The 21,874-nt window shown below is 39.8% G+C and overlaps 2 protein-coding genes across 2 annotated transcripts in view; both read left to right on the top strand.

Annotated features, from left to right (window-relative positions):
* LOC117675574 (3',5'-cyclic-AMP phosphodiesterase 4B-like) overlaps window positions 1-6,933 on the top strand; it is a 260,309-nt gene extending 253,376 nt beyond the window's left edge. The window contains exon 5 of the mRNA XM_087886547.1: window positions 35-6,933. Coding sequence (XP_087742673.1) covers window positions 35-137 — 103 coding nt within the window. The 3' untranslated portion in view covers window positions 138-6,933. The remainder of the gene's footprint in view (window positions 1-34) is intronic.
* Window positions 1-21,874, top strand: part of PDE4A (phosphodiesterase 4A) — a 318,023-nt gene that overhangs the window by 66,170 nt on the left and 229,979 nt on the right. The window lies entirely within an intron of this gene.

The following is a 21,874-nucleotide window of genomic DNA, read 5'->3' as shown; positions in this document are numbered from 1 at the left end:
TTTGTTTCCTAACCCATCTCTATCTCTCATGCAGATGGTTCCATAAAGTGGTCCCAGGGATAAAACAGAGAAAGGAAAAGGAAAAAAAGATAAAACAACTTAAGCCTCTGGAAAAATGGCAGGATATTAACATATGAAGTAGAAATCTGCACTGCTATTCTACCCATCTTTGAAGTGAGGACTTAGGTACATTTCCTTTGCTTTTTCTTTTTTGCTCCACATTTTCTCCCTATTCTAGGCAATCATATATTTTGGGTGCTTCGTGCTTCTGTTCCTCACTTTATATTAAAATATCATTAACTGCAGTAGATTTACATGTCTGATTATTTTCCTTCACATTTGACAAAACTGGCAATTCTTTGTGTTCTAAAAGAGCTCTGCAGAGATTTGACTCAGCCGTTCCTACAAATGGAGCTCCGCAAAGATTAATTGTCTTCCTCTGCTTTTGATGGATGTAGAGGAGGTAATTTTGGTGCAGTTATAGACGTTGCTTAATCTCTCTCCCTCTCTGTTATTCCAAGTGTTGGATGAGTCACCTGCCTCTATTAAAAGTGATTCACATTTGTTTTAAAAACGCTTGGATAATATCCAGTTTACTAGAAAATCCCACACCAGCCAGCATGATGCACTCTCACAGCCTTCCAAAAATAGCTGCTGACAAGAAGGCCAAGCACTGATATTTCCCCAACGCCCCCGGCTTTGCTGCTGGCCTGTCAAAAGTGCCGGAAAGAGATGGTGTTGCATCCTATGGATTTTTATCTTAAAAACACAACAACCTTTATTTTACAAAAGTTCCACTGCGTCAAAGGGTTGCTAAATGCTACTGACTGATTGTGTGGTTTTCACCAAATAAATTTTTGGTTGAGCCTTCTCCCTACAAAACTTTTTTCCTTCTGTCTTTTAAAGACAACCATAGCAACATAGGAACAAGTCCTGTCAAACATTTCAAAACGGGGAGGGGGAAGAGAGCTGCCATTCTGTTTTTTGAAAAGTGTGGGATGCATTATCCTTTCGGAGCCTCAGCCATGCAAAAGATATATAATTGTATCAAGTACCACAGTAACTGGGCTGCTACGTGCTAGTCTGCTGGTAGAAAATCCCAGTTTTGAACTTTAAAGTCTTATTAAAGTCTTAAAGTCTTATTAAAGTCTTAAACAATCTTATTGTTGAACATATTTTCATCTTGTTTCATTTCTTAATAGAGGCATGATAGAATTATATATTTATGGAATTGAGGCACTGTGGTAAGAAATTAACATCACTGACAAAATGAAGAACATATTGGCTGAATTCGTCTAAACCAGAATATGGCTTATTTGATGTTGGCTTAAAATGTTGTGTGAATCCATCTACTCTGTTTTTGGATTTGGCATGTGATGCTGATCCAGGAAATTAAAGTTTATTCATAAATCAGTAAATCCAAGCACTGACATCTGGGAGAGTGCGGTTAGTTTTATAGCTCATCTTAGATTTTAACATTTTAATATTGAATTTTATGTGTTTTATTGCTGTGAGCCGCCCTGAGTCCTTTTCAGAGAGAGGGCGGCATATAAATTTGATAAATAAATAAAATAAAATAAATAAATAGATTTGGAACCTAATATTTTTATATCTGCAGTTTTATATGGCAATAGTGATAGCACTAAGACTTATATACCACTTCATAGGGCTCTCTAAGTGGTTTATAGAGTCAGCATATTTCCCCCTAGAATAACTAGTTAGATCTGTGTCTCTTCCATTTTGCTTTCTTAAAGGCTGCTCCAAATTGGTGGAAGATGTGGGACGTTCATAGTCTTTATGGTAAAATTATCCTCTGTTCCAGTTCTACCAGTTCCTTGTGGATTTGCAAGAAATTGGATGGTACAATTGGATTGTATGTGCATTGTAAATGTACATACAATGCACATAAAATGCAATCCAAATAGTAGGTGCCCCCACAGAGAAGGCTCTCCCCCTGGGGGCCGCCAGTCGACATTGTTTGGCCGACGGCACCCGGAGGAGCCCCTTTCTATGAGAGTGTACCAGCCAGTGGGAGGCTACTGGTGGCAGCAGGCAGTCCCGTAGATAACCAGGTCCTAAGCCATGGAACGCTCTAAAGGTGGTAACCAAGACCTTGAAGTGCACACGGAAGACCACCGGGAGCCAGTACAGCTCGCGCAGGAGAGGTGTTACATGGGAACGCCATGTCGCTCCCATAACCACCCGCGCGGCCGCACTCTGCACCAGTTGGAGTCTCCCGGTGCTCCTCAAGGGGAGCCCCATATAGAGAGTATTGCAGTAGTCCAGGCGGGAAGTGACAAGGGCATGAGTGACCATGCGTAAGGAGTCCCGATCCAAAAAGGGACGCAACTGGTGAATCAGGCAAATCTGATGAAAAATCCTCCCGGTCATGGCCGTCAAATGCTTTTCTAAAGACAGCCGCGAATCCAGGAGGACGCCCAAGTTGCAAGCCCTCTCCGTGGGGGCCAGCGATTTGTCCCCAATAGTCAGTGATGGTACCAACTGACTATATCGGGACGTTGGAAACCATAGCCACTTGGTCTTGGATGGGTTGAGCCTGAGCCTGTTTCTCCCCATCCAGATCCGCACGGCCTCCAGGCACCGGGACATCACTTCAAGGGCATCGTTGGGGTGGTCCGGGGTGGAGATGTACAGCTGAGTATCATCAGCGTACTGATGGTACTTCACCCCGAAACCACGGATGATCTCGCCCAGCGGCTTTACATAAATGTTGAACAGAAGGGGCAAGAGGACCGACCTTTGTGGCACCCTACATATGAGGTGCCTTGGGGTCGACCTCTGCCCCCCTGCCAACACAGACTGCAACCGGTCGGAGAGAAAGGAGGAGAACCACTGCAAAACAGTGCCCCCCACCCCTAACTCTTCCAACCAGTGCAGCATGATACCATGGTCAATGGTATTAAAAGCCGCTGAGAGATCTAATAGGACCAGGACAGAGGAGCAACCCCTGTACCGAGCCCTCCAGAGATCATCAACCAACGCGATCAATGCCGTTTCCGTGCTGTACCCAAGCCTGAAGCCCAACTGGAACGGATCCAGATACACCGTTTCATCCAGGTGCTGGGGGAGCTGTCGCGCAACTGCCTAATCCTAAGGGATTAGGTTTCTTTGCTGCCTTAAATTGGGCAGGATAAACCCCCCCCTTTAAAAAAAAGCCTTACATAGGGTGTTTGTCAAACATAACTGGAAGAAACTCAGCCACAAACAAATATTTTGGAGGGGCTCATCCTCCAGCACTTTATTGGCCCCTTGGAGAGAGAGATGACTAGCCCAGTATCCTGCAGGAGAAGTCAGTTTCCACCAGATTATGGATATGGAGCACAACTTTCTCTTTTTACTCCACCTACATGCACTTCTGGTTAGTGTAGCTAGAGGGAAATAGAGGGCAAACCTCAAAAGAGTAGATGGAATGTGCATGACATTGTAAGGATAAGTAGTTGTTATCAACAACTCAAAAGTTATTGTTGAAAATAATCTTGATTGTTGATAAGCGCTGTCAACATTGGAATTTCTGATAGTGGATAAGGGAAAGGGGGAAATTTGTTTAGTACTTAATTTCTAGCCTCTCTTTTCCATTTGGGTAGTTATTAAGTTTACAATTGATAGTACTTCACTCATACTTTTCGTTAATATTGTTGCTTGTACTTATACTTCTGTTAATTTTGCAAAATAAAATTATTTTTAAATGGTTTTTATTGCTCTTTGACTGTTGGAAATGACAGTGTAAAGCATCATGTATCGTGCTACTCTGCAAGCAAAACTTCCAGAAAAGTGGTTACTAACAACTCCATTTTGGTACAACTCCAATTAATATGTTTGAGATTAGAATTTATAAAGAGGCTGTGGATTTCAACGTATACCAACCCATATAAGAATTCTTATTATCTCCATGTATGGCTGAAACTGCAGTCCGTTTATGCTTTAATTCCAAACTTCAGCCAGGGCCTTCATAGGAAAAGCACATTGCTTTGTCCTCACACCTATTGGTTTTAGCATTTAGCTGCATATTTTAGTCATACCCAAATTCCACTAGGTTTGTTCACCACCTTGAGTTATTTATAAAAATAATAAAGGAGAGATATGGATGGATGGATGGAGGAAAGAAAGAAAATGTTATGGCATCAGACACATTATTATCATCCTTTAAAGAAAGAATAAGTTTATTTTCTCCAAAGTTGAGAAACTGAGGTGGTTTGAACTATCGGTATTCAAATATTATACTTCTCACTATAATTTGGACGTTAGCTAGTTTTTGTAAATGGCATATTAGTTACTTGTGTTAACATGTTTTTACTAAATTTCACCATTGTGCTTGTTTTGCTTTCTTAACTTTTCTTCTTCTATTGTTGTTGTTGTTGTTGTTGTTGTTGTTGTTGTTATTATTATTATTATTATTATTATTATTATTATTATTTAAATGCACATGCCACACAACTTGCAAAACTCTGGGTGGTTACAGACAAAAAATGCAAATACAAGGGGGGGGAAAATACAGCCAATGAAAAAATGAAAAAGTAAAGATAAGAAAAATTGTACTATCTTGTGATATATAGCTAGGAATAGTGCAGAGCAAAATTTGGCATCCATTTTTATTAGTCTCTTCCCTAATAAACAGTGATATATATGTTTAAAATAAAATCAGTAAAAATAACTAAAAAATTTAAAGCACATATCCTCTAATTTATGTTCGAGTACTGTATTTTCCGGCGTATAAGACGACTTTTTAACACATGAAAATCTTCTCAAAAGTTGGGGGACGTCTTATACGCCGGATGTCGTTCTCCTGTAACCAGGCAGACCAGCCCGAAAGGCTCTGACGAGCCTTAAATGGCTCTGGCAATCCAAGCTCTGACAATCCCAGCTGAGTTGCCTGCTAATCAGGCAACGCAGCTGGGATCGCCAGAGCCATGTAAAAGGAAAACACTTTTTTTCTTTTACATGGCTCTGGCGATCCAAGCTCTGACGATCCCAGCTGAGTTGCCTGCTAATCAGGCAACGCAGCTGGGATTGCCAGAGCCATGTAAAAGGAAAAAAGTTTTCCCCCTCCAGCTTGCTTACCTTAGCTGCTAGTCGCAACGCTTGCCTTGCTTCGCTTGCCTGAATCCATTCCATCAGCAAGCCACTCCCTGCCTGCAATCATGCAGGCAGGAGTTGTGGACTTCAACTCCCAGAATTCCTCAGCCAGCAAAACAAAGCTGGCGAGGAATTATGGGAGTTGAAGTCTACAAGTCTTAAAGTTGCCAAGGTTGGAGACCCCTGTTCTATTCGGTAAGTTTTTTTCTCCTTTGGGAGCTTTCAAAAAAATAGTTAATTGGGGTTTTTTTTAGTTGTTCTTTTTTAGACCTAGCCATTTAAAGTTTAGGAAGTTTTAAATTTAGTTTTCATATAAAAATAAAAATAAAATAAAATAAAATAAAATAATATTTGTGCAGCTTTCTGAGATTTAGTGTGTTTCTGTAGTGTTTCACTCTAATTACACAAACACACAAAATCTCATAAAGCTGTATGTGGAATTTTGTGTTTGTAAAGTGTGAAAGTTGTTTTTGGGGGCTTTTTGTGGCTGTGTGAGATTCCTGCTTGTTGCAGGGGCCATTTTGGGTCTAGCATAGCTGCTTTTACATTGTGGGTGAGCCAGTTGATGTTTTTTTAATTTTTATTTGGTGTGCGTTGGAAGAGGGGTAGTCTTATACGGCGAGTATAGCCCAAACCCTATATTTTAACAGGAAAAGTCGGGGGTCGTCTTATACGCCCAGTCATCTTATACTCCGGAAAATACGGTAGCTCCATTTAGCAAGTTAGAATACGGTTTTTTTTCCCTTTTAAAAACAGGAGGATGAGAAGATATAGAACATAGAATCATGGAGCTGGAAGGGACCTTGGAGATCTTGCCCTCGCCAAAGGCTGGGCAAACAAACAAAGTCAGGGGACATGGTGCTTCCTGATGTTGGTAATGGAAAGCTCTAATATAGTTTACTCTTGAGGTTTGCCAATCAGTTGTCACAGGTGTCCTGGAGACACCACATTTTTCAGAGCGCAGTCTCTCAGCAGAACCCTTCCCTCAAAAAAGGGTTCAGTCTCCTTCATGTTGAACTCTGTTCCTGATGGTTTCATGGACACGTGTAGTTTTTTGTCAGTGACATGGAAATATTTTCTTTTATTTCACTTCTAGGTGTGTCCTAGAAGTAAAGAAGGATTCACTGGCAATTTTCCATTTAAGTCTCAGCCTTGCTTACCTTTCTCAATGAATCAAAATCAAGTTATTGCCATTTTGGGACCAAATAACCTTTCCTCTGACAGTTTTCCCCCCTACCCATAGAAGATTTTTTTGGGATGTATTCCTTAATGCAGATTTTCATCATCTTCCTGTTCTGGAAGAGTAAATTTGTGAAGCCAATTAAGGACTAAGGTAATATATGATGGCAAATTAACATCCTTAGCCAATTATCTTTCACTTATAGGGTTGATAAAACCCACATGAGAGTTTTTATTATCATTATCCAGGACTTTAGGAATATATTATTTGCTTGAGCTAATGGTCAGGAGCTGTAATGGAATGTATGGATGATTTTGGAGAACAAGAGGAAGAGATGCTGCCTAGGAAACAACCAGATCAGAGAGTCAGGAGCCCCCAGTGGTTTAATGGTCAGAGAAAGAAACTTTGGAAGGACTTGTCTTAATGGATCAAGCAGTTAAAAGTGCTGGCGGGAAGTTTCTATTTTCAGGCTTGCAAGTTTCTATTAATGTAGCCTTGCATTAAAATAGAACTAATTCATCAGTTGTGCTTCCTGTCTGGCTTACCTGGGAGGCTGACAGGAGCATTGCAGAGAGATTCAAGCCTTTCTAAATTCACTTGGATTCACATCAGAACACACATGCATCTACAAATAGCAATTTATTCAAATGATTCAAAAATGATTTTGCATTAACCAGAAAAAAGAAGTTGATATGAAGAACCTGCTGCTGTATTACTTTTCTTGTTTAGTTCTCTGTATGAAAGCTGAAATCTTTCATTTGCTTATCTGAAAATAGTTAGATCTATGAAATTGGGCTCCTGAATGCATGGATAAAATGCTTGGCATCTTGACCAATCACATAGTTCTTAGAAGGGCATTCCAAAATATTTTATCCTATTTATTCTCTTATTAATTATCTTCTCTGCTTTAGCTGCCCTCAACCCTGGAAAGTATAATCCATCCTCTACTCACATCATCGTGCCCCAAAGTATATGATATTTAATTGCTGATTGGTGCCTTGTGGGAACACCTGGCCTTCATTTGGTCCAAGACTGATCAGCTGGCGGTTCTTGCAATCAATAATATTCTTAGCAATTATCTCCAAATGCATAAACCATAAGATTTCTATCAACAATCATTCTTTGAACTCAGTTTTCATAGACATGGATTAAGATTAAATCATTTACTTAAAACTATTTTGAATTTTCTTGTCATTATTTTTAAAAGTACTTCTTAAGGAATTATGCTTTTTAATTCTTATCCTTGATCTAAGTTTGCCATTGCCCTCTTCCTGCTGTTCTTTCTGTATCTAACACATTGTCCATTTGTATCTATTCTTGAGCCTAAGAAGACAAAGCCATCTACCATCTTTGCCAACCATTTTTATTACACTACATTTGCCACCTACGTCTTCTTAATATTTAATGATGTAGATAAACTTTGGTAAGAAGCTTTTCTAATTCTTTCTAAGTGGATTTGTCTGAATATCCCAAAATTGATTTCCTCTGTCATCTTTTCCATTCTGCCATTTTTGTAGTATATTTTCTATATCAGTTAAACAGATACACTGACAATATGCATCCTTGTTTCATTACCTTCCCTATTTGGAACACTTTACTTTTCCCAGATTCAGTTCTCTCGGATACAAAAGATCAAAAGATCGTTGTTCATTTTAAAGATGCCTCAGAATAATAAAGTGTTCTTGGACCACCCATTAGACTTAATATATTCCTCATTTTGGTGTGATTTATGGTCTCGCTGTAATCTGTTGGCTATATATGGCTCTATTCTTCATTGTAATCTTTTTAATAAAACTTGATAAATGCAATGTGAGAAATTAAGGCAATGATTCAATAATACACACATTCTCTTACATCTCTCTTCTTCCACTTTTTTTAGATGCACCATTCTTTTCCAAACTCTGGGCCATACAATCTTATTCTATAGAGCTGCTAGTGCTTTAATTGTCTCATTGCCTACTGCTTTAAATATTTCAATGGGTGCTTATCTGCGTTGGTTTTTTGTTATTTGACAATGGTCTCTTCGGTCTCTTATCGGTCATACCTCATTTTCTAGTGAAAATGATTTTTGAACATATTATTTCTTAGTAAAAATTTCTGTCTTTAATTCTGTTTCTAATGGGTTTCCGTCTTCCTTTAATTTTATATCCCATTATCCTCGGAGGACACACATGAGTGATTTAAATGTTCATGTAATTTTGTTAAAAATATCTCTTATTTTATTTTTCTTGTTATATTCTGTGGGGACTGCTGGGCTACTTTTAATAGCTTTAGATTACCATAACCTTTGTTATTTGTTTCTGTAATGCAATGTATTGCTATCTTTTTGGCCTTTGAAAGCAATAGCAGTTAGATTTATATCTTCACTGTGCTTTACAGCCCTCTTTAAATGGTTTACAGAGTCAGCATATTGCCCCCCAAAAATCTGGGTCCTCATCTTACCAACCTCGGAAGGATGGAAGGATGAGTCAATCTTGAGTTGGTGAGAATCAAACTGCTGGCAGTTGGCAGAATTAGCCTGCAGTACTGCATTCTAGCCACTGCACCACCTTGATGGTAAATTAATGAAGTATAATTGGTATATTTTCTATTCTTGACTTAAGATGCTTTTCTTCATTCTTCCTGGCTTGATTTTGACAGTATGTATTTGGTCATCCTATATTTCTTTAGTTGTCTAAGTCTTTTAATTTTTTACTTTTCTTCAAAATTTCCTCAACTTTTGTAATAGTTTGCTTTGAAAACCAGTCAGATCTACATCTCTCTTCATCTCTTTCCAAGCTCTGTAAGTTGCTATTTTCCGTTATCCATATATTGTTGTATCTGTTCCTTCTATATCTTTCTTGTATATCTATTCTCATTATTTCTGTAAACATAATATATATATTTGACACTAAAGCTTAATGTTGTGTTTCATAGTGCACCCTTGGAGGTGCCATGGCTGATAGTTTACATTTTTCCATCATCTTTCACATTTTGTGGTTGATTGATTTTGATGTCCACCTAATAATGTACATGTGCAGAGATTAAATACTGAGCAGAAGTTGTCCAGTATGGTGGACAATAGCACTTAAGTTGATATTACACCTACATAACATTGATGTTTATGGGATAGCTACTAATACTAATAGATACAATCCAGTCATTAACTGGCTGTAGGGTCTCCTGCTTGAGCAGGGAGTTGCACTAGAAGACCTCCAAGGTCCCTTCCAGCTCTATTCTGATTGATTAATTTAAATTATAAATTTTGATTCTGAAATGCCACTGAATGTTTTAGAGTTGCTGTTGGATTCACAGGTTTCAGAGAATCTAAAAGCTTATGCTCAGTTCTTGTTCAGGATATATGTGCACACTGAGAGGAGCTTCCCTGCAGATTTGCTTCTCCCAGGTCTGTTTTTCATCTGATAAGTATTGGAAATACAGATAGTCCTTGACTTGCAACCATTCGTGGCACTGGAAAAAGTGACTTATGTCCATTTTTGACACTTACAACCATTGCAGCATCCTGATGGACACATGATCAAAACTTGGGCATTTGGCAACTGACTCATATTTATAATGGTTGCACCGTCCCAAGGTCATATAAATCACCTTTTGCGACCTTCTGACAAGTAAACTTAATAGTGAAGCCAGATTTGCTTAATAGCCATGTTGCTAACTTAAGAACTGCAGTGATTCACTTAACAACTGTGGCAAGGAAAGTCGTAAAATGGGGCAAGATTAGCAAATGTCTCACTTAGCAGCAGAATTTTGGGCTCAATTGTGGAAGTAAGTCAAGGACTACCCATAGCTAAACAGGCCACCAGTTGGTGTCTGTTTCCTCTGCTGTTCAGAGCAATTGCTGGGCTGGAGAATTATTCTTCTCACCATCTCCATGCAGTACGTGCACTGAGAAGAGAATGGAAGGGTAATTATCTTTGCCATAGTAAGATACTGAGTAGAGGAAAAGAGAATGGGAAGGTCTTGAGATAAAATCATTTTTGCCTATCCTTGTTCAATCTAGATCAGTGTTTCTCAATTTCACCAACTTTTAAGATGTCTGGACTAACTCTCAGAATTTCCTGGCCCCCTTAAAGTTGTTGAGATTGAGAAAAACTAATCTAGAGCTTCTCTTCGGAATCTAATCTAAATAAACACCACTATAATGATATTTCTCATCTTTTCTTCACTTAAAGTACTGAGAAAGCTCTCCTCTTGTGCAGTGTTTCCTGAGTGAGAGATTTGCTCACTGCATTGTTTGCATGTTGCTTAGAAACCACTGTGCTTAATTTGAAGTGAAGGAATATGGAATTTCGCCCTGTGTTGTTTGGTTTGATCTGTGATGGCACATTTATAAGGGAAGGGAAGATCTTGTCTTCCTCTTGCAGTGGTAGCCTTTGTTTGTGTGGTTTTGTAATGAAGACAAATTACTCTCTAGCACAACATCTATTCAATTAGGCTAAATGATACTTGGCCTCATTAACTTCCAGGCTCAACTGAGCTCTGAAAGATGCATATAAAGAAAGCACTCTTTGGTAACTTTCCTGGACAGCAGGAATCTCTACTCAGTTGTTGCTTACTCAGAAGAAGAAAATTTATGTCAGGCTTGATCTGAGTCTCTCTCTTTTAGAAAGCAGTATTAGAGTTTAAGGCTTTGGATGTTCCTTGCAGACAAATGGGCACAATTTATTTAATGCCATTCACTATTGTAAAGGGTTTCACTGTTCTGGGAAACGGGATTGGAAAATTGCTAGTCAGGGTGCAGCCAACTCATGTTCTCATATTCCTTCTGCTGCACTTTCTTGCATTGATTGCAGTCCTAAAATAGACTTTGCCCTGAAAACTTAAAAGTACCACCAGAGACATGAGCAGATATTAGTAATTTTGTGACCACAATTGGGACTAGCAACTCAGTCATTAAGCAGAGTGGTCACTAAGTGAAACCCCGACTGTGCTTATGATCTTATTTCAGCTTTCCTGTGTTTTACAGACCTGTGAAGATTATAAATGTGAGAATTTGTCCTAAAATTACTTTTTCATCACTGTCGTAACTGTGAATGGTTGCTAAACCAGGCAGTCACTAAATGAGGACTGCCTGTAACATAAACCAGAGACAAAAGTATTGGAGCCACATATACCCCCCAGAGCCTTTCTACTGCAATGTTTTCTTTTTAAATGGACAGAAAAAAAGAAGTATTAAATCCCATATGGAATAATACTGTGAGGTATGTCTAATTAATTGAATAAGATTTTAAATACAATTACATGTAACCAGATTAGGTTTTTATTCTAGATTCATCCTCTTTTTTGGGGGGGGGGGCGTCACAGTCACCACAATTATGTCACCCAAAACCCGTGATGGGCCTTAGCTTGAGGAAATGTGCAGATTCTTGGGGCATGTTCCCTGACTCACATTGGTGTCTCAGTTTTTGTTTTTTTAAAAAAAAATCAGAGCCAACTTTATTAGTCTTTGATTTAAGAGTATTGTTGAAGGAAAGCAGATTGCTTATATCAGTTTATTGCTCTCATCCTTAACAATAAACTAAAACAGAACACAGCATTTAACAATAGGAAATTCGCTATTTCAAGAAGCCATGTGTTTGAAAATGGATTGCCAAGCCACTTAAAAATGTTTGTATATCCAGATTCACAACTACATTTGGCAGCGGGTATTGCAAATGTAACCACCTTCTTGGTTTCCTTCCCCCCCTTCTCATTTTACAAAATTTGAGAAGGGCTAGTTCAGAATTTTCTGTATAGTGGAATGAGTGGACTGTTTCTAGCAGAGTTGGAAAGATGACAATGCAAGCAGTAATTGCAGCCTTAAAATATAAATTATATTTTATTAATATATTGAAAATTATATTGTTCCTGATCATTCATAGCAGGCCGGAACAATTTTAAATCACAACTGAATACAACACTATAAATAAAAATGCAACTCTCATTCTATATATACACCTAATGTTCTTCCTATATCACAGCTTGCCTCATCTGAAATGCAAGAGTAAAAAAAGTCTCCATAACTTGGATGCCAGAACATACCTTTCCCTTTTGCACACAAATGCCTGAGTCTATTAAAGCTGTGGGTTAAAAGATCTTCCAAAGTGAAATGTTTCCCAAGTATATGAATAATTCAGAACAGGAATTCATCCAGTTTGTAATCCTCATTTGTCAATTTTGCATATCTATACTACAAACTGGGTGCCATTTTGCCAAAAATTCTTCAAACGTAGAGTGTTAAACAAGGTTCTGCATATGCCTGTATGTCCTACCAGATGTCCACATTTTCTTTATAAATGTGCACATTCACATGTAAATGTGCACATCCTTTAACAGGGTTGTGTGCAGTTCTTAGAGAGTTCTGATCCATAGAATGGCCAACGGTTGTACACAACTGAATGGTTTATGATGATGCAGTTTGTCCAAAACAATTCTGAAAGCTATTTACAACTGCACAATAACACATGCATAATATTTATTGGCAGCTCTTTTCAAGTATACTGGTGCTTCATTTGTATGCTCTATGCTGTGAAATAAATTTCCTGAATTATTTCCAAAGCATTGCCTTGCTCTACAGGGTTGATGCCTGATCCTACTGACAACTAAGTCCTTGATCTGTCTTCACCCATTATCAGGCCTCCAGATAAACAACCTTTTGAACTGTTTGTCTTCTCTATGTCTGAGAGATATCTCCCAATTGCAGCAGGTAAATTGTCTGCCACCCAGATGTAAAATAGTCTAATAATTCCTGGATATATTTGCTTAAGAAGCGGGGGAGTTGTTCATTTTTTAAAAAGTGGTTTCCTATATGGGTAGGTTAGTTCAAGGGCAGGTTTAGCTCAAGGGCAGGAAAAGATAAAACACAACGCCCTGGAAACACATGATCCACATGCATGTAGTCCCATTAGAGGTTCAGGTGCCAGCAAGCATAAGAGGGCTGTTAGAAAACAGATTGACTTTTTCCAAACAGTTATTAATATGGTAACAAGTACCAAATTAGCTGAGGACAGTTTGACTAATAACTTCATTTCTGTTTTTGATTAACAAAACATTGATCGACTCAAAGATGAAAATGTTAAAAAAAAACAGAAGAAAAACATTTTTAAAAAGTGAAAATCAGAAAATATACAATAAAAGCAAAACACAGTTTGACGTGACTTTACTAAAAATTAAATATGTTGGTGATGATTTGTTCATACAGGATTCAATCAGGATTCAACCTAATTTGATGGTACTTAGCTATGGCACATCTCCACTGGCAGAAAAGTTTGTTTGGACATGATGCAAAGAGAGAAAGTTGCCCAAGTGAAGATTTGGGATCTTCAGAGAATATTCTCCCTCTCCTCAAATTCACTAGGTCTGATACTTGCTTTGTCATTATGAGCCAACCAAGAATTGTGGACTGAAATAAACGTTGGTTTGATAAACCAACATTAATATGATCCAGGGTTGATGTCTGACTGGCTCTCTTAATCTTCCATACATTCAAGTGTGAACAAGTGGGATGACCCACCTGATACTGTTCTTTCCAGAACAGTAAACCCCTCCCACCCTTCCTCTCTGCCTGAAGAGAGACCTTTAAATGTAAACACCCACCCCAATTCCTACTCTTACATTCCTGCTGGGGTTCTACAAACAGCTCCCTGAACAACCCAACACCCATGGAAATAGACTAAAAGCTAGAATTCAGAATTAAAAATTAAATTTGCTCAGAACACTCTGCATTTGAAGCACCTAATCTGTATAGTAGGCACCGAAGGACGGTGCCTATTCCCTGACTGGAGTCAGGATCTCTCGATATCAATACCACTGGCCTTACACATGGTATAATACTGGTTGTCTCAATTTAATGTCTTTGAAATCTGGAGCTACCTATGCTACCAAGCCCTCCCATCGCCCCACCCAACACTCCCCTGTACCTTCAAAGGATAAAGGCAAACTTTAGATGGACACAAGAGTTTTGCTTTTTACATCCATTGAGAAGGGCTAGTAGAGGCAAATTGTTACTGAAAAAGTGGCCACAAAGAGAGGGAAGGGTTAAAGATATAATCCCCTTTCCAAAGGCTGTATTCCTACAATTAGCCTTCTTCTGATGCAGGTTCTAGTCCCCCCCCCCTACACACATGAATGAGTAATTGATGATATTTGGGAAGGAGTTAAGACAAATACACCAATAAAAAAGAAAGTTCTTGTGTCTCATAGAGACATAACTGTTATCCCCTCTCCTTAGTTGGGTTCAACTGCATGGTACAAGTCCAGAGCAAGGCTCAACCAACAAGTATATCCAACAACCCCCAATCACAGTTCGTCCTTCAATGGGCCCTCTGTTTCCTCTTCATCCACTAACTAATTAACTAACTAACCAACTAACTAACCAACTAACTAACTTAGAGTTTGCTTTGCAGAAATTCATGCCTAAAAACAAGCCACTTCTGTGGGAAAAGCTAAAGGGAAGGGAGTATGACTCTGTGGATGTATCCAGGTTGTCTTTTGGACTTTGCAGTTCCGCTAATGCAGGAATTCTCAAATTGGAAGTGGGTTACAGAACTTTTTTCAAACTGTGCAGGTGAAGCAGGAGTGCTGTCAAAACCTGCTTCTACTTTGTGAAAGGCCATAAGCATAGAGCAAGCCCAAGGCAAGTGTTGGCAGCACTCATGCACTGCCAGTACAAACCTGGTATCTTGTATAAGAAATGGGGAATAAAGCCTGCAGCAAATTTTAAAAGATTTCTGATCCCTTGGGGGTAGCCATCTGTCAAAAGTTCCACCCATCTTAACGTTCCTGTAATTGGCAGATAGCTGGTGACTTCCACCACCTTCGGAAGCATATCCGAAGTCTTTGTAAAAGCCAATATGTCATTGTTTTTATCCAAACTACCGTAAGTATCTAGCCTTTCAAAATGGATTGGGGTTGCCATGTCATGAAGTTTGAGAACTCTGGTGCCGAAGTATTATGTGCAAATTCAGCTGGTATTTTAATTGGTTTCCCCAATCATTAAATATAATTTGTTTGGGTGCCCTCCAAATTCTTCTGAGTACCCTCTCCGCAGTGGTCACTATTTCTTAATGCAGCCTTCCCATCCCTGGCCCTTCACACAAGTGGATCAACCTTAAGAATTCCCAGCCAGCATGCCATTATCCCCTTTGGGGGGAGAGTTTAAGTGTAGATAGTAATCTGTATGTTCTTTCCACATTTTTAAAAAAATAACGATGACCTAGCTTTCTTCCTCTTAAGATTTTGAGGAATTAATGTAGCCTGCTGTTAAATGTTAAAAATTTAACTATGTATAGATATTGTCGAAACTAGGATACTGTGAAGTCTTTAACAGACTATCACTATATAATAATACATCATTTCTCCAACCGCCAAAGACTAAATCATTTTTTAAAAAATCTGCTAGTAGGTGTGTTTACTAGGAAGCTCCACTGAACATTGTAGAATTGGCTCCTTCTGATTTATTTATTCATTCATTCATTCATTCATCCATCCATCCATCCGTCCGTCCGTCCGTCCGTCCGTCCGTCCGTCTGTCTGTCTATTCACATTTAGAAGCTGCCTATCTCCCAAACAGAGCAACTGTAAATACGGTATGCAGAGAATTACTTTGCCCATCATTGGAGTGCAACATCATGACTTTCTTTTTTTTTAAAAAGACTTCAATGTTTTAGTACAGTATTGTTTAGATTCTACTATGTGACAACATTCCTGTATTCCTACGTTGCTCACTATGAACTGTCTTGAAATCATTATGGTGGTTCATTTTCTCTATATTGATAAAAAGAGGTATCATTCCATTACTCTGTTTCTCATTATCTTGAACTCAGGCTAGTCAGTTGTGAACTGATTCAAAAGCAGAAACCAAAAAGCACTTCAGAACAGTGATTTTCCCCACCTTATTATTATTATTTCATATGGCAAAATAATATCCCACTTCTTGGGGTGAGAGTGAGGAACGCATTCTGATTCCATGCTGATATGAAGGCAATTTACAAAACTGGTTTTCTTTGCTACTCTCTGCCTGCACTGTTTTCTCTCTCATTTCAAAGCTGTTCAAGATGGTGCCTTTTGGTGTTGCTGAGCCCATTATGGTGGATAGTTTAGGGAAATGTAGGGATGGTGAGATAGGAATCACATTCATTCCAACAAGTCATCTCTAGTTAACATATATTTATTTTTCACTGGAGGAACCATATCCTCTATCTCAGGGGTCTCCAACCTTGGCAACTTTACGACTTGTGGACTTCCACAAGTGAAGTTGTCAAGGTTGGAGACCCCTGCTCTATCTTGCATCTCTCAAAGTCTAACTAGCATTTCCTTTTGCCCAGTTTCAAACTGGGACATCATGATCTTATTTCCTTACTGAGAAATGTTTTGGAATGCAATTTTGTTGAAATGCTACTATTAAGGAATTGCTGGGGTGCAACATTTCATAGAATTTACTAAAATATTGCCTTCACACAATTTATTCTGAAACATGGATCAGATCTCATGGTAGAGAGAACTTTCCTTGCATTTACCCCAGTGGTGAAATCCAAATTTCTTTACTGCCGGCGTGGCTTGGTGGGCATGGTATGGCTTGGAGGGCGTGGCAAGGGAAGGATACTGCAAAATCTCCATTCCCACCCCACTCCAGGAGGAAGGATATTGCAAAATTTCCATTCCCACCCCACTCTGGGGACAGCCAGAGTGTTGTGGCTCCGTTACTGAGCCTGTGTCATCGGCAGGAGAGGACTCCGAGAGTGAAGGAGAGGAGTTGGCAAGGCCTCCCTCTCCAGGACCCTCCTCTCTGGCAATGCCTTCGGTGTCTGCCGAAGGGCAAGAGATAGGGCCGGGGCCAAGCACGTCCATGCAGCCACAGGTGGACAGTGATGAGGGTAATGAGTCTTGGCTGGATCCTCGGCAGCGTTGCAGAGATAAGCGCGCACAATAGAAGAAAAGGTGTGCCAGAGATTAGGCTGAGTCACTGGACCACACCCCACAGGGTATAAAAGGGGGTGAGGTGGCCATTCAGACTCTGTGACGGACAAAACTAACTACTATCGAGTCACATTGCATCTTTGGAAACAACATTATCGGCCTTGGATTTATTTTACGAACTGGACAATTCTTGACTGTGGGTATTTTGTTTATTGAGTAAAGTTCTTGGCAAGCAGCTACTGGGTTGCTGCCAAGCGTCTTATCGGAAGAATTGGTTGTCTGCCAGTTTATTTAAGCCCTGGCTGTCTGTTTGTGTGTGTGTGTGGGACGGGGACAGAACACAGAGGTGGTATTTGCCGGTTCTCCAAACTGCTCAAAATTTCCGCTACCGGTTCTACAGAAACTGTCAGAACCTGCTGGATTTCACCCCTGATTTACCCCCATTGCAGCCCACCAGACGAAATATTTTGTAAATCAACAAATGTACACAATTTGACTGATCATGCGTCATCATGTCAGGGGACATATAGCTAGCTTTTCTCCAGGATAATTTGTCTCCAGTCTTTCCTTCAAATCTTCCAGTGATGCACTACCTTGAAACAGCAAGCACTGAATGGCTACTGCTTGCAGATAGCTATTGATTACTTGAGTTATGGGCCATGATTGCTTCAAAGTATTTTGTATGAGCTCCAAATTTGCGTAAATAAATAAGAGCAAGTAGAAAGATTTGAAATTTATACAAATTTCAATCTTAAATAGGATAATCTTAAAAATGGTTGGTTTTAATATATATTATAATCTATTGGCAAATGGAAAAAGCCTTATGGTATTGCAGGCGTCCAATTTCTATACTGACAGGTAGGATCATTCTGTAACATAAAGGCTGTTAGCCTCTTATCGTAAGCATTACATGAGCAGGAATAAGGAGAAATGACAGTGCGGTGCCTTAGAAATGTAATTATTCTGCTTTGATGAGAATAGTTCTAATAATAATAATAATAATAATAATAATAATAATAATAATAATAATAATAATAATAATAATAATAATAATTTTATTTCTATACTGCCCTTCTCCCGGAGGACTCGGCGGTGTACAGCCTATTAAAAACACAAGACAAACATCAATTAAAATAATTTAAAATTATTAAATAATTCGGCTCAATGTAAAACCCCAGAAATTTAAAACACCCAATTTAAAATTATTATGTTGATAGCCCGGCCTGGCAGAACAACAGGGTCTTGAGTGCACAGCGAAATACCCGGAGGTCGGAGATCTTACGCATTTCCGGGGGCAGTTCATTCCACAGGGCTGGGGCTCCCACAGAGAAGGCCCTCCCCCTGGTTGTCGCCAAGCGACATAACTTGGCTGATGGCACCCTGAGGAGACCCTCTCTGTGGGAGCGAACTGGCCGGTGGGAGGCTATTGGTGGCAGAAGTCGGTCAGGAAGGTACCTGGGTCCTATGCCATGGAGCACTTTAAAGGTGGTGACCAACACCTTGAATCGCACCCAGAAGACCACTGGGAGCCAGTGCAGCTCGTGCAGGAGGGGTGTCACGTGGGCACAACGGGTTGCGCCCATAACCACCCGCACAGCCGCATTCTGGACCAGTTGGAGCCTCCAAGTGCTCTTCAAGGGGAGCCCCATGTAGAGAGCATTACAATAGTCCAGTCGGGAGGTGACATGGGCATGAGTGACCGTGCGCAAGGCATCCTGGTCCAGAAAGGGCTGCAACTGGCGAATCCGGCGAACCTGATAAAAGGCCCCCCTGGCCACGGCTGTCATATGCTCTTCTAAAGACAGCCGTGCGTCCAGGAGGACACCCAGATTGCGAGCCCTCTCTGTGGGGGGCAAAGATTCACCCCCAATAGTCAGCGATGGCACCTGCTGACTATATCGGGACGCCGGAAGCCACAGCCACTCGGTCTTGGAAGGGTTGAGTCTGAGCCTGTTCCTCCCCATCCAGACCTGCACAGCCTCCAGGCAGCGAGACATCACATCAAGGGCATCGTTGGGGTGGTCTGGAGTGGAGATGTACAGCTGAGTATCATCAGCGTACAGATGACACTTCACCCCAAAACCACGGATGATCTCACCCAGCAGCTTCACACAAATGTTGAACAGAAGGGGCGAGAGGACCGACCCTTGCGGCACTCCCCATGCGAGGCGCCTTGAGGTCGACCTCTGCCCCCCTGCCAACACAAACTGCGAGCGGTCGGAGAGGAAGGAAGAGAGCCACCGCAGAACGGTGCCCCCTATTCCTAACCTCCTCAACTGCTGCAGCATGATACCATGGTCGATGGTATCAAAAGCCGCTGAGAGATCTAATAGGACTAGGACAGAGGAGCAACCCCTGTCCCGAGCCCTCCAGAGATCATCAACCAATGCGACCAATGCCGTTTCTGTGCTGTATCCCTGCCTGAAGCCCGACTGGTAGTAGAAGTAGCTATGATGGGACTCTTCAGTCCTAAAAAGTAGCAGGATCTACTCAGCTTTAGCTTTTTCTTGCAGAAGGGCTTCAGAGACCCAGAGAGCGTGTGCAGCTTTTTGCTTAGCATTAATAGATGACTTCTGACAGCCTGGCATGTGTTTTGGTTTCCCTATTAATTATGCACTTTCTTCATGCACGACTTCTCTGTCTATGAAGAGGTAAGAGCACAAAGGTGTATGATGGGTGCTTGGCAGCCTTTCAGTTCTGGGGAAGGTACCCTGAGTTTTGTCTCCCACCCTTTGGCTTCTTTCTCAACAGGACTGCTCTGTTAAAGGTAGTCAACTTTGTCTTTGATGCATGGTATCCTAGCTAAGGTTACATGATTAACTTTTGTTACTATCACTAAAAGTCCACAAGGAGCCTATGGCTGAGCTATTAATACCAGTTTAATTATGACTGAACATGGATCACTAAAACAGGTATGGGTTTAATTTTCCCCTTGTTTAATCTACTTCCCTTGAAATAAAAGTTCTTCTCCCCAAATATCTCTGTGAATTGTGTATAGGTGTAAATCCTTTGTATATGAGTCCTGCTGAAATTTAACTCTTGTTGGGAGCAATATACTGACATTGTAAACAGCTCAGAGAGTGCTGTAAATAAAGCACTGTGGAACAATATATAAATCTAAGGGCTATTGCTAAATGCTATTAAACATTGGTAAGAGTTCCCATACTGTCACCTGATTATCATCCCATTCAATGGAACAGCTGATTCTAATTTTCCCTTCAAATGAACTGATAATGCTAAAGTTCACATATTTTCACCATATACAAACATGTAGCTTTGGATAAAATTTCCCTCAGTAAATAAATACATAAATAAATATTTTTTTGATTTATTTGTTTAACTGGATTCTCTTAGGTTCTTTTTATCTAATTTTTAAAAGTGTGGAACACAGATCCATGTTTTAGGTCATATTTGTGACCTAAATATTTATGCAGAAATATTGAAAATTCAGTATTTCAAGCACCACTGTACTAACAGTTTTCATTCTTCCTCTCCATATTTTTCTATCCTGTCAAACCATCCTTCTTCCATTGCATCCATATATCACTTCATATAGTGTTTTCTCCAGCCACATATTCTCTAGCCATGTTCCCATTTTTAATAACACTGCCGATATAAACAAATCCATCTACTTGCTCTGTTGTTTGCCAGTTATTTTTATATTGTATTGCATTTTCTATATCACACAATCACTTTAGTCTGGGATACATTAATTTTCAGGTCCATATCCCTTGCAGTATTATACAGTCCATCTAATTTTTCCTGCAGATTATTTGCGATCTTTGCCAATAGCGCAACATTCTCTCTCTCTCTCTCTCCCTCTCTCCCCACAGCTTCATGTCTTCAAACAACATACCTCTAACATCACCAGTCTTCCTTTTATTACATTTTATGCCATTAATACATGAAAGATATAAATGAATAGTTGTCTTATCTCCTGCACAATGCTGAAGCATTCAATTTATTCTCATGCATCTTTTATTCCATGATATGCTGCTCCTTTCAGCAGCAAACATTCAGCTTCATAGTCAAGTAAAATATTTTCAAGCCTATTAGTTGTATTACATTATTTTTTAAAATCAAAACATTTACTATATTTTTTCATATTCATACATTTCTCAGTAAAATTCTCATTTCTCAGTGAGCCGCCCTGAGCCTTCGGAGAGGGGCGGCATATAAATTGAATTAATTAAATTAAATTAAATTAAATTAAATTAAATTAAATTAAATCCTTCCTTTATAGAAAACCCTCTGTCAGGGTTCCAAGAACACCCCCAACGAAATAAAGCTCTGAGGCCTGAGGTTCCTCAAAGTTCCAATTTATTAGAGATGTCATGTTGGCACATCTGGGAAAACCCGAATCTGAAAGCTTCCAGGTTTTCCACACCCAGCTGACAGTTCACAGCCCTGCCCCAACTCCCACAAGTTCATCACATTGTCCAATCAACTCTTCACACTCAACTGAATACAATCTTCAGGCAGTCTCCCTCAGATGCATTCCTTGAATACGGAATGTTGTTATGATTAACTTTCTACCGCTCCAACAACAACCCTCTCCCAACTTCCCCAGCTAAAATATGTGGCAGTTAAGAAGCAAAAAAGAAAATTGTCTTCCAAAACTGACACCCTCTTCCATAAAGCCATAGAGTACAACATTTCTCAAATGTTGTTCCTTATCACCTTTTCTATCTTTTCAATCAGAAT

This window comes from Pantherophis guttatus, chromosome 2 (assembly GCF_059756535.1).
Source record: "Pantherophis guttatus breed Tessera chromosome 2, ASM5975653v1, whole genome shotgun sequence".
Taxonomy (NCBI): Eukaryota; Metazoa; Chordata; class Lepidosauria; order Squamata; family Colubridae; genus Pantherophis; species Pantherophis guttatus.
Note: the sequence above shows the minus strand (reverse complement) of the source record. Positions and strands in the feature narration are given on the sequence as shown.